The sequence below is a fragment of the Pipistrellus kuhlii genome, unplaced genomic scaffold (assembly GCF_014108245.1).
Source record: "Pipistrellus kuhlii isolate mPipKuh1 unplaced genomic scaffold, mPipKuh1.p scaffold_m20_p_5, whole genome shotgun sequence".
Lineage (NCBI taxonomy): Eukaryota > Metazoa > Chordata > Mammalia > Chiroptera > Vespertilionidae > Pipistrellus > Pipistrellus kuhlii.
The window spans coordinates 80,426,120-80,447,944 of NW_023425551.1; the positions used below are offsets into that span (position 1 = coordinate 80,426,120).

Consider the following 21,825-nt stretch of genomic DNA (forward strand, 5'->3'; position numbering starts at 1 on the left):
TGGCCGGGTAAAGGGGACCTTGCTAGGCATCCGTGGAGAGGACACGTGGGCGGGGAAGAGGGTGCCATTCCTGGGTGGTAGGAGATGGTTTGGGGCACCTCCAATCCCTGCAATGTTCCTAGGCAGATTCTTTGCATCAAATCTCTTCTCCTGCACCCCTTCTCTCCCATCAGGGCTGGTTTGGTCCTACCAGTTTTTGGTGGGGTCTGACTGTGGTTTTGGAATTCCAGACATGGCTCCAGACACCTAGGTGGGCACCCTCAGAGCTGGGTATCAGAGCGAGGGCTTCAGCACCAGAGACCCCCAGTAACCCGAGCAAAGGTACCTCTGCCCCCTCCAACGTGGGGCTTTGTCCACCTGGAGCAGCTGACTGGGTCTGGAGCGCCCTAGGTAACAAAGGGTAAGAGATCCACCAGAAGCTGGAAGCAGTGGTCGCACTGGTCCTGCCTGACCACCCTGAAGCCACCGGGTCGGCTGTGGGCAGGAAGCCACTGGCAGCTGCGCAGGGCTTCTCTCCCACCTGTGTCCCTGGTAGGGCAGCCCCACCATCCAGCACAAGGCTCCATGGAGCGTCTGCCAGCGATGCAGAGCTAAGTGCCTGATTTGACCAGCCCCGTCACCAGGACTCAAAGCTGAAAGAAATGGAGGGACCCAGATGGAAACTTGAAACTTTTTATTAAATACTCATTCACCCGTTTGCCACCACTGCTCACAGCAGGAAAAAATTTATCAAAATGCAATTTAGAAAATTAAACCCAATCCCCAGTATGTACAGGCTGTTCCTTGCCTCTCTACCAGAGGCTGAGGGGCAGATGGGGGCGGGGGGATGGTCGGGCACCTTTTCTCCAGCCACAGGCCCCTGAGCAATTCTGACTGCAGCAGCAGGAAGTACCCCGCTGCCAGGTGACCAGGCATCTCGCTGGCCTCTGGGGAGGTGGTTATTGCTGGGAGGGGCGGGGCTGGCACTGTTCTGTTCCTACGGGGCTGAGGCCTCTCTCCTGGTGGACAGCGACCAGTCTGAGTGACCAATCCCCACAGAAGCCCCAACTGCCACCTGAGAAGGGGAGTGGGAGGGCAGGCAGGGTGCTCTCTGGAGGGAGGACAGTGGGTGCCCAGCTGATTGTGAGGGCAGGACGCCCCCGTGCAGCCTGCTGACCACTCTTGTCCTTAGCTCCCGAGGCTGACACTCCCCTGATTCCGGCCGTCCAGCCCCCCTGGGGGCAGGGCTCCCATCATTTCCCTGCTGACTTCTCACCCCGGAGACCTATGGGGCCACCTCCCCGTCAGCCCGCCCGCGCCTGTGGAGGCCGGAGGGCTCTGCGGCACGGTGCTCCTCCGTGTTCGGGACCCAGCCCTCCAGGCTCAGCAGCCGCTCCCTGTCTCCGTGGCCTCCAAGGTCACAGCCCCTTGCTGCATGGCAGCAGTGGCCACGCTGATGGCGTCCTCCAAGGTCTGCTGCTCCTCCAGCTGCGGAGAAAGAAGGGGAGGGTGAGGCCCTCCTCTAGGTTTGAAGGGTGGTGGTATGTGACCCGCTTTTTGGATCCCTCCATCCCAGTGCCACACACTGAGCACTTGGTGGAGCCCTGCTAACAGGAGGCTCACTGGCGAAGAGTTAGGCTAAGTATGGCCAGGGAGCCACAGGGCGGCCCAGGCCAGAGATGGGCTTGCTCACGGAAGGGAACGACTGGCTGGAGAGCCTCCTTCTTTTCCTGGTGCAGAAATAAAGCTCGGGGGAGACGGAGGGCTTAGACCAGGGAGACGGCCACTGAAGTTACCGTGAAGGCTGGGAGGGGCTGCTCCACTTTGTCTCAGTCAAGAAAGGACGGAGACAGGTATGTGCATTTAGGAAGAAAGGGATTTGTCCTCTGAAGTGAACTCCTTTTGAGCCAAATGCCCTTCTCCTCCAGATCTCCATCTAATTCCTCGCCCCCCTGGCTCCTTTCTCTGGCAGCGGGATCCTCCCACATCTCTACCCACCTGCACAGCAATGTGCGTTCCGTTGGCTGTGGCCAACAGCGCCACCTGTTGATGATGAAGGGACGCCACACTTGAGTCATCCGTCACCACAGCCCCAGAGGTAATGATTGTAACCTGAAATACAGATGAAAGAGGTTTTCCAACTCACCTACATTACTCCCCCTTCCCCTAATCCAAACAAACCCCTCCAATAAGATGGCTGGAAAAACCCTGAAGAGAATGGATCAAATCACTGTGGATCAGCTTGGGGGTCAGAGCTAATTGACGCTTGTTTTTCTCTAGATTAATTTAGGGATTTTGAGTAATAGGACAAAGCTGTAAAAGGCCCCAGCGATCATTTAACTCCCTTATTTGAAATGGGGGGGGGGGAACATAAAAAAGGACTTGCCTGTGGTAGCAAACAAATAAGGGGTAGATTTGAGATTTCAAACTGCTTCTCAACAGGGAATGGCTGTGGGAATGCCCTTTTTGTGGGGGAATCCTGGGCCTCATGAGGAAGCTTGGCTAGTTTAGCCTGCACTTAAATGTCCGCCCAGTGGAAAGGAAGGACAAGGGAACAAGAAGCCCCAAGCAAACTGCCTGGTCGTACGGGCTGCGTCTGGGAGCCATCGGCGCGGACCATGGTGACTGTGTGTGTGCCAGACGTGGCAAGGCTGTCGTCAGGACTGGGGATGGTGAGGGTGGTGCTGCTGTGCTGGGTCACCATGCTGATGGCGCTGCCCAGGGCCTGCAGGTCTTCCGGGGATAGGCTGACCTGCCAACAGGAAGGAGGAGGGTGAGCCGGAAGTGCAGAGGTGGGCTGTCTGGAAGCCCCTGGGAGGATACATCCTTCCCTCCCGAGCAAGGTTAACTTATCGGCAATCTAGGAGACCGGCTGCAGTCACAGGTGGTCAGGGCCAAGCAATAAAACAGGTCCTGGGCTTACAGAGGCTACACTGGGCAACTCCGCTGACCGCTTCTATCACCACCACTTTGCCGCAGGGTTCTGTTCCATGCAACTCGGGGTCTCACCTTATGCCTTATGCCAACTCCCACAGGCACAATGCTCTTGGCAGTGAGGGTGCTGACAAGGCTCAGGCTTACTGCTGGCTAGAACGCCATCCCGTGCTCTGGCCTCCACACCAGCGTGTCCTCTTGAGAAGGACATCCAAATGTCTCTTTCAAGTGGCCAGGACCTGGCAGCCTCCTGGTAAGGAGGGCAACTAACTGCCCCAGAAGCCCCGGAGACCCGCCGGAAGCACAAGGAGAGGCTGCCTCCGCTCACTGACAGCCACAGGCCAGAGGAACTGGGTAGAGCTGGGGCTGTCAGAACTCCCAGGCTACCCAGAGAAAGAGGGAGAAGGTACTAGCTAGAGTGCCCCCCATCCCTACCCCCACCCCCAGGCCGGTACCTGCTGGGCACCATCCTGAGTGATCAAAGCCACCTGGGGGGCCCCGTTCTCCTCAGTCACCATAGCCACTTGGGCTGGGATGTCATCACCCTCTTCTTTCACCTCCGAAAGGTAAGCAATGCGAGGCCGTTTGGGTGGTGGGCTCTCCTCGGCTGCAGAGGCGGCTGGGAGAGGAGAGCCCAGCTGACACCTGCCACCGGAGGGCCGACGGGAGGCCTGGCTCGTCCCCACTCTCACCTCCGGCCCATGCCCCTCACCCTCGAGCTGCTGCTGCTCATAGAGGGCCTGCTCGCTCTCCTCGGTGGCCTCCAGCTCGCCATGGGCGCTGCGCTTGTGCATGGCCAGGGTGGAGGTCTGCCGGTAGGTCTTGCCGCAGGTGCTGCAGGTGTAGGGCTTGCAGTGTGTGTGCACCACGTGGTGCTTATACAGGCTCGAGTACTCGGTGAAGCGCTTCCCACAGCCTGGCACCGTGCAAACGTATGGCTTCTCCCCTGGGGACACTGGGCTGTGAGGGGGCGGGAACTGGGGCTGGCAAGGGGAAATCTAAGGGGACAGGGTGGGGGTGGGGCTGGTGAAGGGAGTGCCAGAGAGACGGGGAGGGACTAAGACCTGGAACTCTAAGTGGACGGACTTGGGGAAGATGGCCAGTGGAACAGAGGGGACATGAGTGTGGGACTGCCGGAGACAAGTGGAGAGAAAATGGGGGCTGGGCAAAGCTGGGGCTAATGAAGGGGCTGGAGGGGAGCACTGGGGGCTTGTAAGGCCGAGGGTCGTGCACAGAAGCAGCAGGGGATGGAGAGGATGACTGTCGTGTCAGGTGCAATGCAGAGTGAGGGGACCGGAGGCTGGATGAGGAACGTGACTGGGAGGGCGAGGTTACACCAGAGTCTCGAGGACAGTGGATGAGGAGGGAGCTACAGGGGACATTTCCCTCTGCCGTTCCCCATCATGCCTGACCCTGGCCTTTCACTGGGTGCTCAGCTGGAGGGAGAATTCAGTGGAGAGAGGTGGCAGGGAGCTGGGAGGGCAGGCAGTACCTGTCAGATTGCACAGTGCAAGTGAAACGGTGGTTCCGAGGACATGGCCGGAACCGCAGAACCCCCTCAGCCCGCCCACAGACCAGCCTGGACTGGCCAGAGCCTACAGTTAGGCGGGGCCTCGGAGGGCGTCCTGCATGCCAGCTGGCCCACCTGTGTGGATGCGCACGTGATTCTTGTAGTTGGTGGCGCTGGTGAAGCCACGGCCACAGTGGGGCTCGGGGCAGGTGTAGGGCCGCTCGCCCGTGTGGGTGCGCACATGTACCTTGCGGATATTGGACGTGGTGAAGGAGCGGCCGCAGCCCTCGAAGGGGCACCGGAACGGGCGTTCGCCTACGGAGGGGGTGAGGGCGGGTGCGGCTCAGGAAGGGCGTCATGCTGGGCACGAGGCCAGGACAGCACCGGGCTCCAGACCCGCCTACCCGTGTGGGTCCGGACGTGCTTCTGCAGGTCTCCTGAGGTCTTGAAGGCCTTGCTGCACAGCTCCTCTGGGCACTTGTATGGCTTCTCCCCAGTGTGGGTGCGCACGTGACTCTTCAGCCCGTAGCCTGCCGCAGGCGGGAGGGAGGGGTGAGGAGAACGCTCCGTGGGGCCTCACCCCCACCACCTCACTTCCCGGCTCACGGCTCTCCACCCAAGAGGCGCCTCTGGCCCACGGAGCCTGCGCCTGCCTCTACCACCCCGCCTGGCCAGGCGAGGAGAGCTGGGAGCCCACTCTGCCTCCTGCCCCTCCAGGCCACGAGTGAGAGGGAACCTAGGGAGCCCTGGGCTAAGACGCTCGATTCAGAGAAAAAGTGACGCCCAGAGATGCAGTGGCCGACCCAACAGCCCGCAGTGGTCGGTGCCAGAGCTACACAAAAGGCAGGGTCTCTGCCCACCACCCAGGCTCCTTCCGCTTAACGCTCCTTCCGCCTGTGCCACTTGCTTCAGAAACGGCTTCCTCCGGAGCCAGCGCCCTGCGAGTCAGGGGCTCCGAGAGCAGTCTCTCCAGGAAGGAGGAGCCAGGTCCCTAGAGGGGGTCCCCAGGGCTGATCTGGAACTTCCACCGCCACCCAGAAGCAGCCGCCTCAGCCTCCGCCAGGCAGTTACCTGTGGCGAAGGCCTTCCCGCAGCCGGGGAAGTCACACCTGTACGGACGGTCACCTGTATGCGCTCTCTCATGCACCTGTCAGGACAAGCGATCACACCATTCAGAGGGACATACAAGGATGTAAATGGGCTCTTCAATGTTTTTTAGGGCCCGGAGTATCAGCATCAGTCACCCCCTTTTCTTTGCTTCCTTTTCAACCGAGAGGCTCCCTCCTCCAGGTAGCCTTCCCTCCCTCTCTTCCTGCTCTTTATGGGTCAGAGCCCCCCAACCCGTGAGGACATTTCTGTGTGCTCATCTCTTCCTCCAGCAGCAGTGAGCGGCATGAGAGCAGGGGCCCCAGGCAGAGCGGGCGGTAGAAGTGCAGGCTGGTGGGGAGATGGGAAGGCTGAAGGCTGTCTGTGGCACCTTACCTTTAAGTGATGAGCAGTGGTGTACAGGCGCCCGCAGCCCTTGTAGCCACAGCGGAATGCTCTGTCCCCAACCTGCTGCCCTTTGCCATTGTGGGGTGCCTGGCTGTTGTGCAGAACCTGAGGAAAAATTGTGGGGTCCCAACATGTATTCTCCTCAATGAAAGGAGGAAAGGGATGGGACCCAGGGCCCACTTGGGGCAGCTTAAGACCCAATAAGCAGGGTTAAACTGCTAGGGGGCAAAGGGCAACCTGGGGTGACAGGCCCAGGCAGAGGGAACAGACACCCTAGGGAGAAAGAGGCTGGTGTGGGGTCCCCACCCTCTAATGGGTGGATGCATGTCACAGGCTGTGACAGCTAAGAAACAGTGCCGGAGCCAGCTGGGCAAGGTGGGGAGGGGTGGTCTGAACAGCCACACTTGAGCTGGGCTGGGAGCCAGTGACCCCCTTCTGAGCACACACAGCCAGGAGGCCGCACCTCTGCACACCTCTCCTGCCGGGAGGGGCCCGTGGTCCCAGTGGGACACCTGTGCTCAGGGGCATTCACCGGGGGCTGCTGTGGGGCCACACTGCACACTGCAGCACAGGGCGGGGACCCGCAGCGCCCCCCAGCAGCAGCTCCAACCACCGCACCAGCCAACTGGCCAGTCCCCTTCCATCCCTCCTGGGCGCAGTGCCAGAGCAGCCATTCCCACTGGCCTCTCGTTTCAGGGAGCTCACTGCTCTCCGGGGAAGGGTCCTGCTGAGACTGTCCCTTTGTTTTGGGACAGTGGTCGGCAAACTGCGGCTCACGAGCCACATGCGGCTCTTTGGCTCCTTGATGTGGCTCTTCCACAAAATACCACGGCCTGGGCAAGTCTATTTTGAAGTGGCATTAGAAGAAGTTTAAGTTTAAAAAATTTGGCTCTCAAAATAAATTTTAATCGTTGTCCTGTTGATATTTGGCTCTGTTGACTAATGAGTTTGCTGACCACTGTTCAAGGACATTGGCCTTCTAGGAGCTCCTGACACAGAACTCCGGAAGTCAGGTGGGTGGGGAATCAAGAGGTGAGGTCAAATTCATGGCAAGGTCTGTCGATCAGTTCCAGGTCAGGGGTCAGGTGGCTGACAAAGTTTCACAGACAGTTCAGAAGCTGGTGGTTGGCGGGGAGGGTCACAGGTGGCCAGGCCTGCACAGTGAGCTCTGGAATCTCACTCCCATGTTTCAACAGCCCTAGGGTGATCGAGGGAATCAAAGAACTTCCGGCTGGAAGTGACCTCGGAGGTCATCTGGCCCCAACTCATCAAATTACAGAGGAGCAAGCTGAGGGATGGGAGGAGGGGGACTACCCACGGTCCAACAGGGTGGAGGCAGGGCCAGCACAAACCTCAGGACTCAAGACTTAAAGCCCAGCTGCCTCCCACAGCAAGTCTCAAACTGGCTCCTAAAATGCACTCCGGGACCGGGCGGGGGTGGGCTCAGCCCGGCGGCCGCTGTGAGCTGTGCTCCGTTTTGGGAAGACATGGGTTTTCTGCTCTCTGTGATGCAGCCACACTAGGTTCACTATAAAAGCAGCCCCCATCCCCGGGGAAGCCAGTGCTCCAGGAAGCCCCTCCGCAGCTCGCTGAGGCTCCTAGCTCAGGCCGGCAGCGAGCACCTGGCAGGGAGGCTCACAGTCTCCGCACCGCTTCCCTGTGGGCAGGGCCCGGGCTCCAGCACAGACAGCTGAGACTGACGGATGTCTGAAGAGCTGGGATCCTTTTCCGTTGCGGCTGAGCTACTGTGCGGGCCTTGTGTTCCAAGAATCCCAGCTGCTCTGTTGCATCTGCCCCGTCACTGCCTCCTGAGGTCATTTCCCCAAATGACTAAATGAGTCACCGGGAAGAAATACAAACAAGAACATCTGACCTCAGTAGACTGGAAAAACTAATAAAAGTCACTGGCAAGGGCTTCCGGGCAGCCAAAGCGAAGCCAGGACTACGGATGTCACTGCTGCTCACAGCTGCCTCCCCTCGCAGAGGCAGCACAGACAGGGTGAGTGTAAACAGCTGTCGGCAGGCCCGGCAGGGCTGGATGCACGTCTTGGATGAGGATGTGAAGAGCCACGAGTGGGGTGCGGGGCTGAGGGAGTGGCCAGGCCATGCCCAGCACTGGGGTCTCGTCCGCTAAAGAGGTGGCAGTTTGGGCAGGGCCAAGAGAGCTGGTGGTGGTGAGGCTCGGCGAGCTCACCTTGCTGGCGTACTGCTCCAGGGCCACCACCGTGTCCGCGCTGAAGCCCTCGTCGTCCTCGGCGGCCAGGTCCTCCAAGCCCACCTCCGTCTGCACCGCCAGGATGGTGCTGTCCGCCGGCACAGCCGCTGGGTGGTGAATGTAGGCAGTGGAGCCATCCTCCAGCTGGACGGCCTCCAGGGAGCTGGGGTCATAGCCCTCTGTGGGGACAGGCACTTAGGAGAGGTACTGGGCCAAGGAGGGTCTCAGCACCGTCTCTCCTGGTCTGTCTCCTGGGGGCTGCCTCTCCTAAGGCCAAGGCCTCCCAGGCAGCACTCGCTGGGAACTCACAAGCTCCTTGAGAACCCGAGGGACCGTCATCATCTCCACCTAGGTGACCACCAGAGCTTCCCACCTGGTGCCCCTCCCCGCTCTACTTTCCTCCAGGCAGACGGCATCTGGGGGATCTTTGCAGGACACAAATGTGGTCATGTGACACAAGGACCCAAACAGCTCAGCTGCTTCTCACCGGTCTCAGGATAAAGACCAAAACCCTTCTCCTGACACGCCCCAAGCGCCCTGGGCCCTGCCTCTGTTTGGTGTCATCTTTTCATCTTACCGATTCTGCCCTCACCCCCAGTACTCTGACTTCTAGCCATTTCTGAAATATGCAATTCTCTCTCCCATTGCTGGGCCAACAAAGGGTGTTCCTCTGACCTGAGTACTGAACTCTCCCTGCCACCCTTTCTTCCCTAGCTGAGTCCACTTCATTCTTCGGCTCCCAGCCAAGTGCCACTCCCCAGGGAGACCCTCCCCAAGCCTGGCCTCTGCCTGTGATGACCAGCTCATCAGTGATGATTTGCAACCCTTCTGTTCCCCTCACTGGACTCCGGGGAAGCTGGGACTGTCAGACTTTGTTCTCTCTGGTACATTCCACACGTAGCAATGCCAGGCACACACAAGCAGTCACTCAAGAAACTACTTGTAGAAGGAACTGCTATTGTTCAGTACCTTAGGAGCTTTATTCTATTTTTTGTTGTTTATTTCTTGTTAATCCTCATCTAAGGATATTTTCTTCCTTTGCTTTTCAGTTAGAGTGGAAGGGAAGGAGGGAGGGGAGAGAGAGAAACCCAGGTACGTGCCTTTTACCAGGAATTGAACCAACGACCCTTCGGTGTGCAGGCCGATGCTCTAACCACTAAGCATCACTGGCCAGGGCAGGAGCTTTATTTATTTATTTATTTTTTAATATATTTTTATTGATTTTTTACAGAGAGGAAGAGAGAGGGATAGAAAGTTAGAAACATCAATGAGAGAGAATCATTGCTCAGTTGCCTCTTGCACATCCCCCACTGGGGATGTGCTCACAACCAAGGTACATGCCCCTGACTGGAATCGAACCTGGGACCTTTCAGTCCACAGGCCGACGCTCTATCCACTGAGCCAAACCGGTTTTGGCAGGAGCTTTATTCTTAAATGTAAGTGTTTTGCTCCTGGTCTTGGATGACATCCTTAGGTCCTATTTAAAGCCCTAAGGTTTGTGTGGTGCTAGAGCCACAGCTGCCATCAAGACTCATGCTATTGAGCCCCAAGGCCCCGCCTCCCGGGGACCGGAACAACTAACTGCTCCTGTGGTGCGCGCAGGAGAAGGCAGTTGAGACTGCTAATGCAGGGGAGCTCGGGACCACTCCATGGCTATGCCCCGCCTCCCAGGGCATGCCACTCCACGCCCCACCCTGTCCCCCTTCCTTCCCGCGGCCATGTTGCCTGTGGCCCCACCTTTGGGTGTGCGATGTATGTAGGCCATGCTGCCATCTTCCAGCTGCACAGGCTGTCCATCCTCAAAGGAAAGAGGCTCTGTAATGAGAGCAATGCCTGCCTTTCTCTGGAGCTCGGCGCCAGGGAGGGCTCCTCGGTGGGGGCTGCCTGCCTTCCCTCACCTTTCTGCACTGTCACTTGGTGGATGTACGCGGTGGTGCCGTCCTCGAGCTGGATCACTTGTCCCTCAAGCAGCTTCTCTCCTGTGGAGACGGAAATGGAGAGAAGTGGGCCAGGCCCAGAAAGGGGCTGAAGACACCTGCCTGTTTTTAGCAGAGGCCTCTGTGAGATACAGGTGACATTGTCCAGGTTACCTCGCTCCCTGCTCCCAAGGCCTGAGCCCTGAGGAGCCCCTCAGACCCCCATGGGGAGCTGCTGCATCTATCACTCTATACAGCCAGCAGAGTGGGGCCTCCAGCCTAACAGCCGCTGCTCAGACTGAAGGGACTGAGGAACAAAGGAGGCCCTGAGACCTAGAAAGGACCCATGGGTCAAAAGTCAGATATGGCTCACAATAACCAAATCAAAACACATTCCCTACCTCCCTGTGCCAGCGTGCCAAGGCCTAGGCCCCCGGCAGACAGTGTGGCGTACAGCTAGCAGCAACGGGCTCTGGAACCGGCCCAGGCCTCCTGCGATGGCCTTTCAGCTCTAGCTCTTACTAGCTGTGTGCAGCTTACTTAACCTTTTTGTGCTTCAGCTTCTTCTTAAAACGATTAAAAATTGTCTTGACTGGGTTGCTATGAGGGTTAAATGAGTTAATGAATATAGAACACTCAGAACAGTCCCTGGGATGTGGCCAGCCCTCAGTAAACCTTGGTTTTGTGTTTTTACAATAATTCCACTCTGTATATTAGAAGAAACACAAAGAGAGTTGGGAGCAACGTGAATGTGGGTGACCACTGTGCCCCTCACGTCCACAGTGTGGCTCCACGCCAGGGAGGACAATGTCTCCTCCACTGACCTCTGCCATCTTCACTGCAGTTGTCCAATAAAAAACCGACTCGCCTAAAGCAACAAAAAGCACTCTAAAAATTAATAAGACTGCAGAGTGCCACAATATTATCTTTCTTTTATCTCAGATTCTTACTGGAAAGCCCTTCTAAGGGCAAAAGATTCTTAGAGTTCTGTGCCCAGTGAGTGTGAAGGAGGGAATGGGAAAGGAGAAGAGAAAAAGGAGACTGAAGCACTAATGACAAATGGCTTGTTCATTCCTTTCCTTGAAGTTACGGGTTTAGGAAGTTGAGCTCTTATGGGGGACAGGCAATGCTTTTGGCCCAGCTCCTGCTGATGTCTCTTCTTCCGAGGAATTCCCCAACTTGTCCCCAAACCGAGTCCTCTGGGTCCGTAGTTAACAGCTCCATAACCCAGCTGAGGCCAGGCGGAGGGGAGAGGGAGCCCCGCCCGGCCTGCCCTTCACGTGAGCAGGGGCTTCTGCTCTGTCCTGGCGGGCGCCACACTGGGCTCTGAAAGGACCAGCAGAGATTCCGCTAGCGAACTGGGCATCGCCTCACGGCAGAAAACAAAAGGCCGAGAGAGTTATTTAAGAAAAAGACTTCCTTTTTAATGTACAGCTATCAATGTTTTATTTACACTCCTATATTTCTCCTATCACCCTTTAAAGTAAATATATACTGAATACACTACATATATTTTACTAGTGTTCATTTAACCTATGTTATTCACTTTTTTATCTAAAATATACTTTGAAATGTGTAATAATGGCTGAGAAAAACATTTACATATATTTTTATTGATTTCAGAGGAAGAGAGAGGGAGAGAGGGTTAGAAACATCAATGTTGAAAGAGAAACACTGATTGGCTGCCTCCTGTGCACCCCCTACTGGGTAATCAAGCCTACAACCCGGGTATATGCCCTTGACTGGTATCGAACCCGGGACCATTCAGTCCACAGGCTGACGCTCTATACACAGAGCCAAACGAGCTAGGGCGGCTGAGAAAAACTTTAACCTAGAATTCCCTCTCACAACCAGAGGCTGCGATGGGGAGGGGGAGAAGAGCTGGCTGACGGGCCTCCCAGCCCATCACAGAGGGGCCGCACATTCCTGTCGTCGGAGCAGTCCAGTGCATTTACTCACAGCATGCTCTTCCACTTTCAGGAGAGTAGGGTTTGAATGACATGCTTTATGCTTACTCTAATTTCATAAAATTTCAGGGCTTCCTGCACATTCCGGGGCCCAGACACAGCTGCCTGCTGACAGACGAATGTGCCCGTCAAGGGCTTCAGAGAAGCTCACCAGAGGCGCCCTCTGAGACAGTGTGGCTCTGCATGGGGAGGCCAGCTCTCCCCTCCGCAGTGTGAATCTGCTGTGTGTGAGCGTGTGCATGTGTGCAAGTACACACTGCAGCACCTTGGAGGAGGCAGAGAACAGAGCCAGGAAGAGTGATGAGAGAGAGATATAAACAGGACGTGGGGGAGGCAAAGAGACCCAGATTCAAGAAGGAAAGAGATAAGAAAGTGTGGCTTTCTTAGGCCAAATACAGTCACTTGCTTTTACTTATTCATTCAACCATTAAAAATTCGTAGCAGAAGAATGAGGCATGGGTGATAACTGGGTCCGTGCAGAAAAAACACGCCCAGTCTACGCAGTTCCTGGTGCTTCCACCGCGGGGACTGCAGCAGTGGGCAGCAACCGCAATGGGAAGTCTGCAAACACAGGGTTTCCGGATTCAAAAGGATTCTAGAGGTTCCATGTTCAAGAAAACTAAGCCACACATCCTAGGTCTCGATAAGAAACCTGTTGAGAAGGCACCCACTCGTTCTCATATGGAAAGAGCTTACTGATGAGATTAAGGGGTCTCTGTCATCATCAAGAAGCAGACAATTAAAATGAAAGCAACAAACAAATTGTCTGTAAGTTTTGGAACCGAAATACATTTGACAACGTGCTGCAGTGAGGGAGTGCGATGTTGAGGAGATGATGCAGTTGTGAGGACGGCCACGCTCAGACCCAGAACAGGAAGATAAAGACGAGGCATGAGACAGGCTTTGCCAGCGCTGTCCGAGGGAGACGAGGTGCCATCTGGCGTGTCTGAGGCCGGAAGGAGCCTGTGGAGAGGGAAGTGTCCCTGGCCGAGGCCTAACCCTTCAACTACACTCTGTTCCGAGGCCACCTCACCTTGATCCTAGGGCACATGTGTCAAACACAAGGCCTGCGGGCCAAATCCGTCCCGCCAGGCCTTGCAATGTGGCCCGCACCGCGCTGTCATCACTGCACTCCGCTGCGTTTCCATCACAATGACAGTTTATGACTGTTCAGTAAACCATTCAGCCCGCGATTTAGGCTGGATTTTAGATTTTGGCCCCTTCTCTGATTGAGTTCGACACCCCTATCCTAGGGAATATGAATTTTAGGTAAATCTGAATTTCAAACATACAATGAATTTTTTTTAGTAGTTAGTGTTTTTATTTTATTATTGTTAGCATTTAGTCCCATGCTTACACATGTCTATCCCATGTAATATTTGGGACAGACTTATACTACAAAATTATTTATTGTTTCTTCTGAAATTCAGACTTAACTGTGTGCCGTGCATTTTTGTTTCTGGTGACGCCGGTGGGTCTATCTTGGGTCTCCCTCTCGGGACCCGGAAGAGAATCTTGTGCATGGCAGTTGCTCAGTAGATAGTTTGAGTGCTTAAACTTGCTGGAAAGTCTGACCAACTGCATAGGGAGTATTTGAAAAGCAGGAAGTCAAAATCAGCACTGTGTTCATCTATTCCAGGAGGAGTTACGAACTACTCACCACACATAAGGAATTCTGCTTTCAGAAGTCTTGGCTCCTACGCTGGTCTGGCCTGATTTTCTAGCTGCTTAGATGGCATTTTATTGGAAAGGGTTACCTCAAGAGATTCTCACGCAGAGCGAGTTGTGGCAAGTGGGTGGGAGGCAGGGAAGACTCATGGAAGGGGACGCTCCTCTCCAGAATCTGGAGGACGGGGATTCTGAGGTCCCTAGAAACACTCACCTTTGACCGCTTGCTGGACGTAGGCCGTTGTCCCATCACTGAGGGTGACTGTCTGCAGCCCCAAGCTCTCCATGGCAAACTGCTGCTCGTGCGCTCAGACATGAAGTTGGCTTCTGCCAGCCCGAGCCACAGCTGAGGTCAGGGGTTCCTCCTGGGTCACAAACCTGAGGAAAGGGACAGTTTCACATTAGTTACAATGCTCCTAAGCTGCCAGGATGCACAGGGCAAGAGTGAATGCAGGCAGCCAGGAGGAAAGAGACAAATTCCTCAAAGTAGGTAACTATGCTCGTTTTTATGAAGTGGGTTAAAAATATACACATTTAAGAATTCTAAAAATAAAAATAAATGAATAAGAAATCTAATGAACAAAATAGACTAGTGAATAAAATAGAATTAGAGGCATGAAACATGGAACAGACTGATGAATCTGAGGGAAGGGGAGAGGGGGAACGAGGAAAGATTAACCAAAGATCTTACTTAAGGACACAGACAAAAGGATGGTGAATGCCTGGGGTGGGGTAGGGTGGGAACCAGGTGAAGAGGGGTTAATGTGGGGGACATCTGTAATACTCTCAACAAAAAAGATTTGGAAAAAAATAAAGAATTCTAAAATTTAAGTATAAAAGAGAAGCATGACAGTCAAATTGGTTGTAAATTAAGATTTCAATGATCAAAATCCACTTTTAAACTTGCTCTCCTTATAGGGAGCCTCACTAAAGGCTTTTCTCTCTAAAAGCCAATAGAAATATATTTAAAAAGAAACTCAAACAATAAAACAAACTCAATTTCATGGACTTGAGGTTTAACTGATAAATTACCCCCCGCCCCCCCCGCCATGCATGAATTTCGTGCAGCGGGCTCTAGAATACTGTAAGTTTCTAACTTATGTCCTCAAACTCTTCCCTGTTTCCTATTCATTGTGTAATTTTTTGTTAGGATGACTTAACAAAAAGTACAAATCTAAATTTACCACTGCCTTGATCAAAACTCTTCAAAGGCTTCCTCATAATCCACCTTGTAAACAAGGCTGGTCTCTCGAAGTCCCTGCAGCCCGGGGCACTGGCGCTTCCCAGCACTCGCACTCGTTCACCTACTCTACACTTACCACACCTCTGACATCCTCTGCCCACAGGACTCTGGGCTGCAGCCTGTGTCTGGGTCGCTGTGGGCTCTCTACAAATCCCTGCGGAGTGACTCACAGGGTCCTTGTATGCAAGGACTGGAGCCTCCAGCTGGCAGACTTCCTCTGCATGTGCCATGGCGTGGAGCCGACTGGGGCTGGAGAGCCCACACTTGTGAAGCTTCTTCTTATGGTTCAGTGGTTAAGGTTCTCTTTGCCACACACCCAACCAATTCCCCTGGGCTTGGAATCTAGGTGGGCTACTTGATCCTCACTACCCACCAGCTGATCTTCTTCTCATCAGTGCTGCCCAAACTGTGTCCACGTCAGAGCACCCAGAGGATATTTGCATGCTACACTGTGGATATTGCTGCCTGAAGCCAGAAGCAACAACAGCTGGGACTTTGGTAGCCCCAAGGGCTGAATGGATCAACTTCTAAACATAACTATAGTCCATTTGGGACACACTGGTTGGGATTCTTTACCCTAGACTTGGCATCTCCAGTAGGATAATTCATTCATTCTGTCCATAAACACTTACAGAATGGGCTAAGCTCCAGGGATAGCAATACTATTACCATTAATAATGAATACCTCTATAGAACTAACCGTGTACTAAGCATTTTACAAGTAACTCATTTAATCCTCACAACAATCCTATTATCCTCATTTTACAATAGAGGAAATTGAAGCTTAACACATTAAGGAACTTGTTCAAGGTTACACAACTAAGAAGTGGGAGAGGAAGACTTGAACCCAGGCTATCTGGTTCTTAAGTACTCTACTATGCTGCCCAGCAGAGGTTTTAAACTGGGGGTTTATGAACCCTGAAACTACCTAAAAACAGTGTGTGAACTTGAGCATTTTTCTGAAGTGGGCGGAGTCCAAGACTGTCATAAATCTTACAGGGATTAACGGTAGCCCTAGCTGGTTTGGGTCAGTGGTTAGAATGCTGGCCCACACCTTGGGACTGCAGATTCGATCCCCGGGCAAGGGCGCACACCTTGGTAGCATGTTCCCCAGCCCCATTAGGGATGCCTGCAGAAGGCAATCAACCATCAATGTTAATCTCTCTCTCTCCCTCCTCCCCCACTTCCACTCTCTCTGAGAATCAATGGAAAAAAATATCCTCTGGTTGAGTATTAACAACAAAAAGAACAATGGGTCTAGGTTGGAATTCTGACATCTGACCCATCTTCTGGTTTGCTGGGACCCCAGCAGTGATCCCAACCTGGCCCAGACCCTGCTAACTCCCACAGAGTCCCACTCCTATGGAAGAAAGCTCTGCCTGGCCTCTCTTAGTCTGCTCCATGATCCTCAACTTTCATGCTCTTTACCAGGGAGGGAAATTGTCCGAAACAAGAAAACACGTGAGAGACTAGGTCTGAAATAAAGCAGACTATCAGTTGAAAGGGATTACAAAATGACCTCAAATCTGTCTGGCAGGGACCTACAGCTGCTGCAGCAATGGTGGTTTAACTGAGCTCATCTCTATTTTATTGGGACTTTTTGAGGAAAATTCATAGTGTGGTTAAGGACACAAGCCCTGCAGTGAGATAGTCTGGATTCTACCTCTTTGAAACGGTGTGCTCTTGGGCAGCTGAACTTCTCTGAGCCTCAGATGGCACTTGTAAAAAGGGGATAGCCCCGGCCGGTGGCTCAGTGGTTGGAGCATCACTGAGCACCGAAGGTTCTTGGGTTTGATTCTGGTCAAGGGCACAGGTTTGATCCCCGGTCTCGGTGGGGGCGTATGCAGGAGGCAACCAATTGATCTCTCTCTCACACATTGATGTTTCTCTCTTCCTCTTCCCCTCCTTTCACTCTCTCTTAAAAAAAAAAAAAAATCAATGGGAAAAATATCCTTGGGTGAGAGTAACAAAAAATGGGGGGGGGGGGGGAAGGGTATGGGGTGAACAATAATGAAACCTTCTTTACATGCTTTTTTAAGAACTAAATGAGATCACGTTTGTTAGCACAGTGCTGGGACAGAGGAAGTACTTTGGAAATATGTGCTCCCAAGGGGGGGATGGGAGAGGAGCCTAAAGGGAAATGCCTTTGAAGCAGTGGGTATTTCTAAAACATACCCCAAAAGAGTGGCAACAGCCCAGGACTAGTCTGCAGAAATGGCTTCTAATCTTGATTCTACCTCCCGTGACAGCCACCTAATCTGTAAAATGAAGCACTGCTCCAGATGATCCTGAAATCCTTTCTATGGCTCAGGCTGGTTTATATTTATGAAATACATAGCCCTTATAAGTGCCTGCCACTGTTCAAAGCACTTTACCTACATTAACTCTTTTATTCGTTTTAAAAAAATGTTTTTATTGATTTTAAAGAAAGAGGAAAGGAGAGGAAGAGAGGGAGGGAAAGAGAGAGAGAGAGAGAGAGAGAGAGAGAGAGAGAGAGAGAGAGAGAGAGAGAGATATCAATGTGAGAATTATCAATCGGCTGCTTCCTGCACACATCCTGACTGGGGACTGAGCCTGAAAAATGAGCATGTGCCCTGACCAGGAATCGAACTGGCGATCTTTTGGTGCATGGGATAATGTTCAACCAACTGAGCCAAACCATCTTGGGCAACTCTTCTTTCTAATTTTTTTTTTTTTTAAATATATTTTATTGATTTATTCACAGAGAGGAAGAGAGAGGGATAGAGAGTTAGAAACATCGATGAGAGAGAATCATCGATCAGCTGCCTCTTGCACACCCCCACTGGGGATGTGCCCGCAACCAGGTACATGCCCTTGCCCGGAATCGAACCTGGGACCTTTCAGTCCGCAGGCCGACGCTCTATCCACTGAGCCAAACCGGTCCCGGCATCTTCTTTCTAATCTTAAAAATAATCCTATGAGGATGTAAGTACATTTTCCCCATTTTACAGATGAGGTGACTGAGGCTTGGAGGTGAAGTAATTTGTCCAAGTTTCCATAGCTGCAGCCAGGATTCAAAGCCAGGCAGGCTGGCCCCATACCTCTCAATATCTGGTGTATTTCTTCCTTCTGCCAATTCACTGTGACACAATGTCAGCACTCAAAACGCTAGAATATTGTTTAACTTTCATCTCATCCACTACAACTGAAACCTGCCATAATGGAAAGAGGGAATAGCTGAGCCACATTTCCCTGAGTATTCTCAGACTCAAAGCAAAGAAATCTCCACTCCTTTACATGTTCTCATGTCCAGGCTAAATATTCAATTTTCCTCCTTAAGCTTCCTAATACAAAACTGGGGTGGGGAATGTCTGACCCAAAGGCGGTATAAGGCCCAAGAAATCATTTGGTCTGGCCCTGCCAAGGGATTAGGGGTGAGTTAATGTTTTACCAGAGATAGAAGACTAATTTTTAGGTTGATAAATTTGTATGTCCCAAGAATGATGTTGTAAACATACAAATGGCCCTTGGCAGGAAAAAGGTTCCCCGCCATGATTATAAACCTTTAAAACAGCCCACTCTGGCTTTCTGACCTTTCCCGATGTCTGAAGCTGCCTTCCAACAGAGCCTGGCGGAGGTGCTTCCTGGCTGCCGGCATGTCCAAGTGTCTGATCGCCACTTCTCTTCCTTTATTTCATCAAGTTGTTTTCTCTGAATCCTAATGGGTCGGTACTAAACTAACAACAGTGAGACTGACAGTCAAAGAGAGGCCTCAGATGGCTGTGTGTGAGCAGTTCCTGCCTGCACTTGACATTTTATTTATTTATTTTTTAAAATATGTTTTATTGATTTCAGAGAGGAAGGAAGAGACAGAGAGAGATAGAAACATTAATGATGAGAATCACTGATTGGCTGCCTCCTGCATGCCCCTACTGGGGATGAAGCCTGGAACCTGGGCTTGTGCCTCCGACCAAAATAGGACCCAGGACCCTTCAGTCCGCAGGCCGACGCTCTATCCACTGAGCCAAACCAGTCAGGGCTGCACTTAACATTTTAGATTCATAACTCTGGTGGCCTCTGAGGAAGGGCGAGGGGGAGCAGGGGAGCTGCTCTGTTTGTCTGTGGAGGGTTAGGGTTTACCAGCTCCCCCACGACCTGAGCTGAGAGGGGAGAGATAGACTGGGGGAGGACAAGGGGGTAAGAGCCATGACAAAAGGTAGGGATGACTCTCCCAGAAGCAGCAGCAAGTGCAGTTTTAGTTTATTGCTAATTGTTATTTTTTGTTAATCCTCACCCAAGGAGGATTAACAAATGAATTTTTCATTCATTTTTAGAAAGAGTGGAAGAGAGGGGAGAGACACAGAGAGAGTAGATCAATGTGAGAGAGACACATCCGATTGGCTGCCTCCCGCAGCCCTGGGTAGCAAGCCTGCAACCCAGGCAACATGCCCTTGACTAGACTCGAACCCAAGACCCTTCAGTCCATGGGTCGACACTCTATCCACTGAGCCAAACCAGTTAGGGCTGTTCGTTGTATTTTTAAATGAGCTTAACCTACTGTTGACTCTGAGGCAGGAAATAGCCCTATGGATTCATAATAGGGGGACGGGGGATGGGGGAGAAGGGGGGAGGCCGAAAAAATAGGTTTATAGTTATGAGTACTCGAAACATGGAGTTTGTTCTTGTATTATTATTTATTAATTATGGTATTATTTCCAGACGAACAACTATAAACCCACCCCATATAGAAATACTTTCCAATGTAAAAACATAAATGACATTTATTGGGGAAAAATAACATTTAGAAACTTTTTAGATACTTCAGGCTCTTTTTAGATCTTTAGGGCTCTCTATGAAACAAAATGTGCTTAAACTGCCTGAAGCAGAAAAATCCGGGGCCTCAGAGAAGAGAAAGTAGAGTAGCCATGTGTTTGTCTCTGACCCATCCATCCCGGTTCAGAGATAACAGGATCCACACACACGCTGGGCTCCTCCTGGACCTCAACCTGCTCTCTCCTCCATCACTTCCTGCCACCAGCAATGCCTGGCATTCACAACAGGCTTTCTGTACTGTCTCAGCCAGCCCGGAGGGCAACTGTATTTAGAAGAAGAAAAAAAAAAAAAAGTGACTTAATCTTCACTCATGAAATTCCTCATTTGGGAATATAGAAAACTTCTCAGAGAGGACAACATGGTATTAAGTTGGGAGGGATAAAGGCCAAGAGTCAAGGGGCAAATGAGAAGCAGATCTGGAAGAGCTGTAGTAAATTATTCATATGTGTTATTATAGAAAAAGGCTGCAATGCACACACACTGATGTTAAAAGCCCAAATCACTTTTTAGTATGGTTCCTATTTGGCTACTACAGTTTTACAGATTTGAATTAGTCACAGCAAAAGAAGTAATTAGGCAAAAGAATTGTTTTTAATTTCAAAAGGACAGTGAAAATGCAGACCCCTTTACTGCAGAACAGAATTCATTTAAACTAAAGCAGATAACTTAAAAATCTAATTGTCAGCCATATGTCTAAGTGAATTTTAATACCTTGATTTGTAAACACCCAATCGTAGCTGAGTTTCAAACCCACTTTTGTCCATGAGAAGAAGAGTCCAGGAGGAAGGGTTTTCCTAAGCACTTGCGTTATACAAGGACAAGCTCCATGTTCCGAGTACCCATAACTAGAAGGACTGCAGGCTGTAGTCCGGTTGGTACAGCTCTGACGAAGTGCCACCGGGACTGTGTCTGGTGTCGGCGTGAGGCGACTGCTGGCTGCGGAAGGGCGATTGGAAGTGGAGCCCGCCCTCACCAGCAGGACAGACAGACTGTCACAGCTAGTTAGAACCATCGCCCTGTGGCGGAACGATTACATTTACTTCATTAAAATGGAACAATATCCAGATCCTTACAAGGAAGAGAAGGCAACAACAAGAAAAAAAAAATCAAGTCAAAAGAAGAGTTAGTTTAAAAAAACATTAAGAGGCAATATTAAAGAAATAAACTATAAGACATGATATTAAAAACACATGCAACTGAACTGTACACTTAAAAATGGGTAAGAGCGCCTGGCCAGTGTGGCTCAGTTGGTTGAGGGTCATCCCATGCACCCAAGAGGTGGCCACTTGGATTCCCAGTCAGGGCACATGCCCAGTTTGTGGGCTTGATCGCCAGCATGAGGTGTGCAAGGCAGCCGATGGGTGTTTCTCTCTCATAGATGTTTCTATCTCTCTCTCCCTTTGTATAAAATCGATAAAAACATGTATTTAAGGGGGGGGGAAAAATGGCTAAGATGCCCTGGCAGTTGTGGTTCAGTGGTTACAGCGTGTGCCCTTGAACTGAAGGGTTCCAGTGTTCCATTCCCGACCAAGGTGCATACTTGGGCTGCAGGTCTGATCCCTTGCCCCTGTTGGGGTGAGTGCTGGAGGCACTCTCGAATCCGAATCACCCTTTCCCTCCTCCACCCTCCCTCCCTTCCACTCTCTCTAAAAATCAATGAAAAATATCCTCAGGTGAGGATTAACAACAACAAAATTTAATTAAGCTGACAAATTTTACATTATGTGTATTTTGCCACAATTTTAAAAATTGGGTGGAAAAAATACATGCAGACACATAACAAACCTTTAAGAATAATATCAAGTTCCCACTGGACAAATAAGGCCACAATATGAAATGAAAAAACAAAACAAAACAAAAAACAACAACAAACAACCCCCCCCCAAAAAAAACCACTAAGAAAGAATAACATGACTATATTTTACTTATTAAATTACCAAAACTCAAAGTAAAAGTATTAACATCCAATAGACAATAAGATACTACTACACCATATTAGAATGGCCAAAATCCAAAACACTGACACCACCAAATGCTGGCAAGTATGTGGAGGAACAGAAACTCTTACTTATAACTGGTGGGAGTGCAAGATGGTGCTCTGGAAG

At 51.7% G+C, this 21,825-nt stretch overlaps 1 protein-coding gene across 4 annotated transcripts in view; it reads right to left on the minus strand.

Moving 5' to 3' along the window:
* Positions 1–658: 658 nt before the first annotated feature.
* The window catches only part of ZNF76 (zinc finger protein 76), a 33,129-nt gene continuing 11,962 nt past the window's right edge, over positions 659–21,825 (minus strand). For 2 of the 4 annotated variants that reach the window (XM_036413303.2, XM_036413302.2), the window contains exons 2-14: positions 13,898–14,061; positions 10,031–10,111; positions 9,870–9,947; positions 8,112–8,311; positions 5,906–6,022; positions 5,495–5,570; positions 4,828–4,953; positions 4,559–4,738; positions 3,626–3,859; positions 3,369–3,532; positions 2,567–2,731; positions 1,978–2,091; positions 659–1,467 (exon numbers count right to left, since the gene is read on the minus strand). In XM_036413303.2, the coding sequence (XP_036269196.1) occupies positions 1,363–1,467; positions 1,978–2,091; positions 2,567–2,731; positions 3,369–3,532; positions 3,626–3,859; positions 4,559–4,738; positions 4,828–4,953; positions 5,495–5,570; positions 5,906–6,022; positions 8,112–8,311; positions 9,870–9,947; positions 10,031–10,111; positions 13,898–13,970 (1,713 nt within the window). In that variant the 5' untranslated portion in view covers positions 13,971–14,061 and the 3' untranslated portion in view covers positions 659–1,362. Of the gene's footprint in view, positions 1,468–1,977; positions 2,092–2,566; positions 2,732–3,368; positions 3,533–3,605; positions 3,860–4,558; positions 4,739–4,827; positions 4,954–5,494; positions 5,571–5,905; positions 6,023–8,111; positions 8,312–9,869; positions 9,948–10,030; positions 10,112–13,897; positions 14,062–21,825 lie in introns of all 4 variants that reach the window. The other 2 variants (XM_036413304.2, XM_036413305.2) reach the window with 2 other exon arrangements.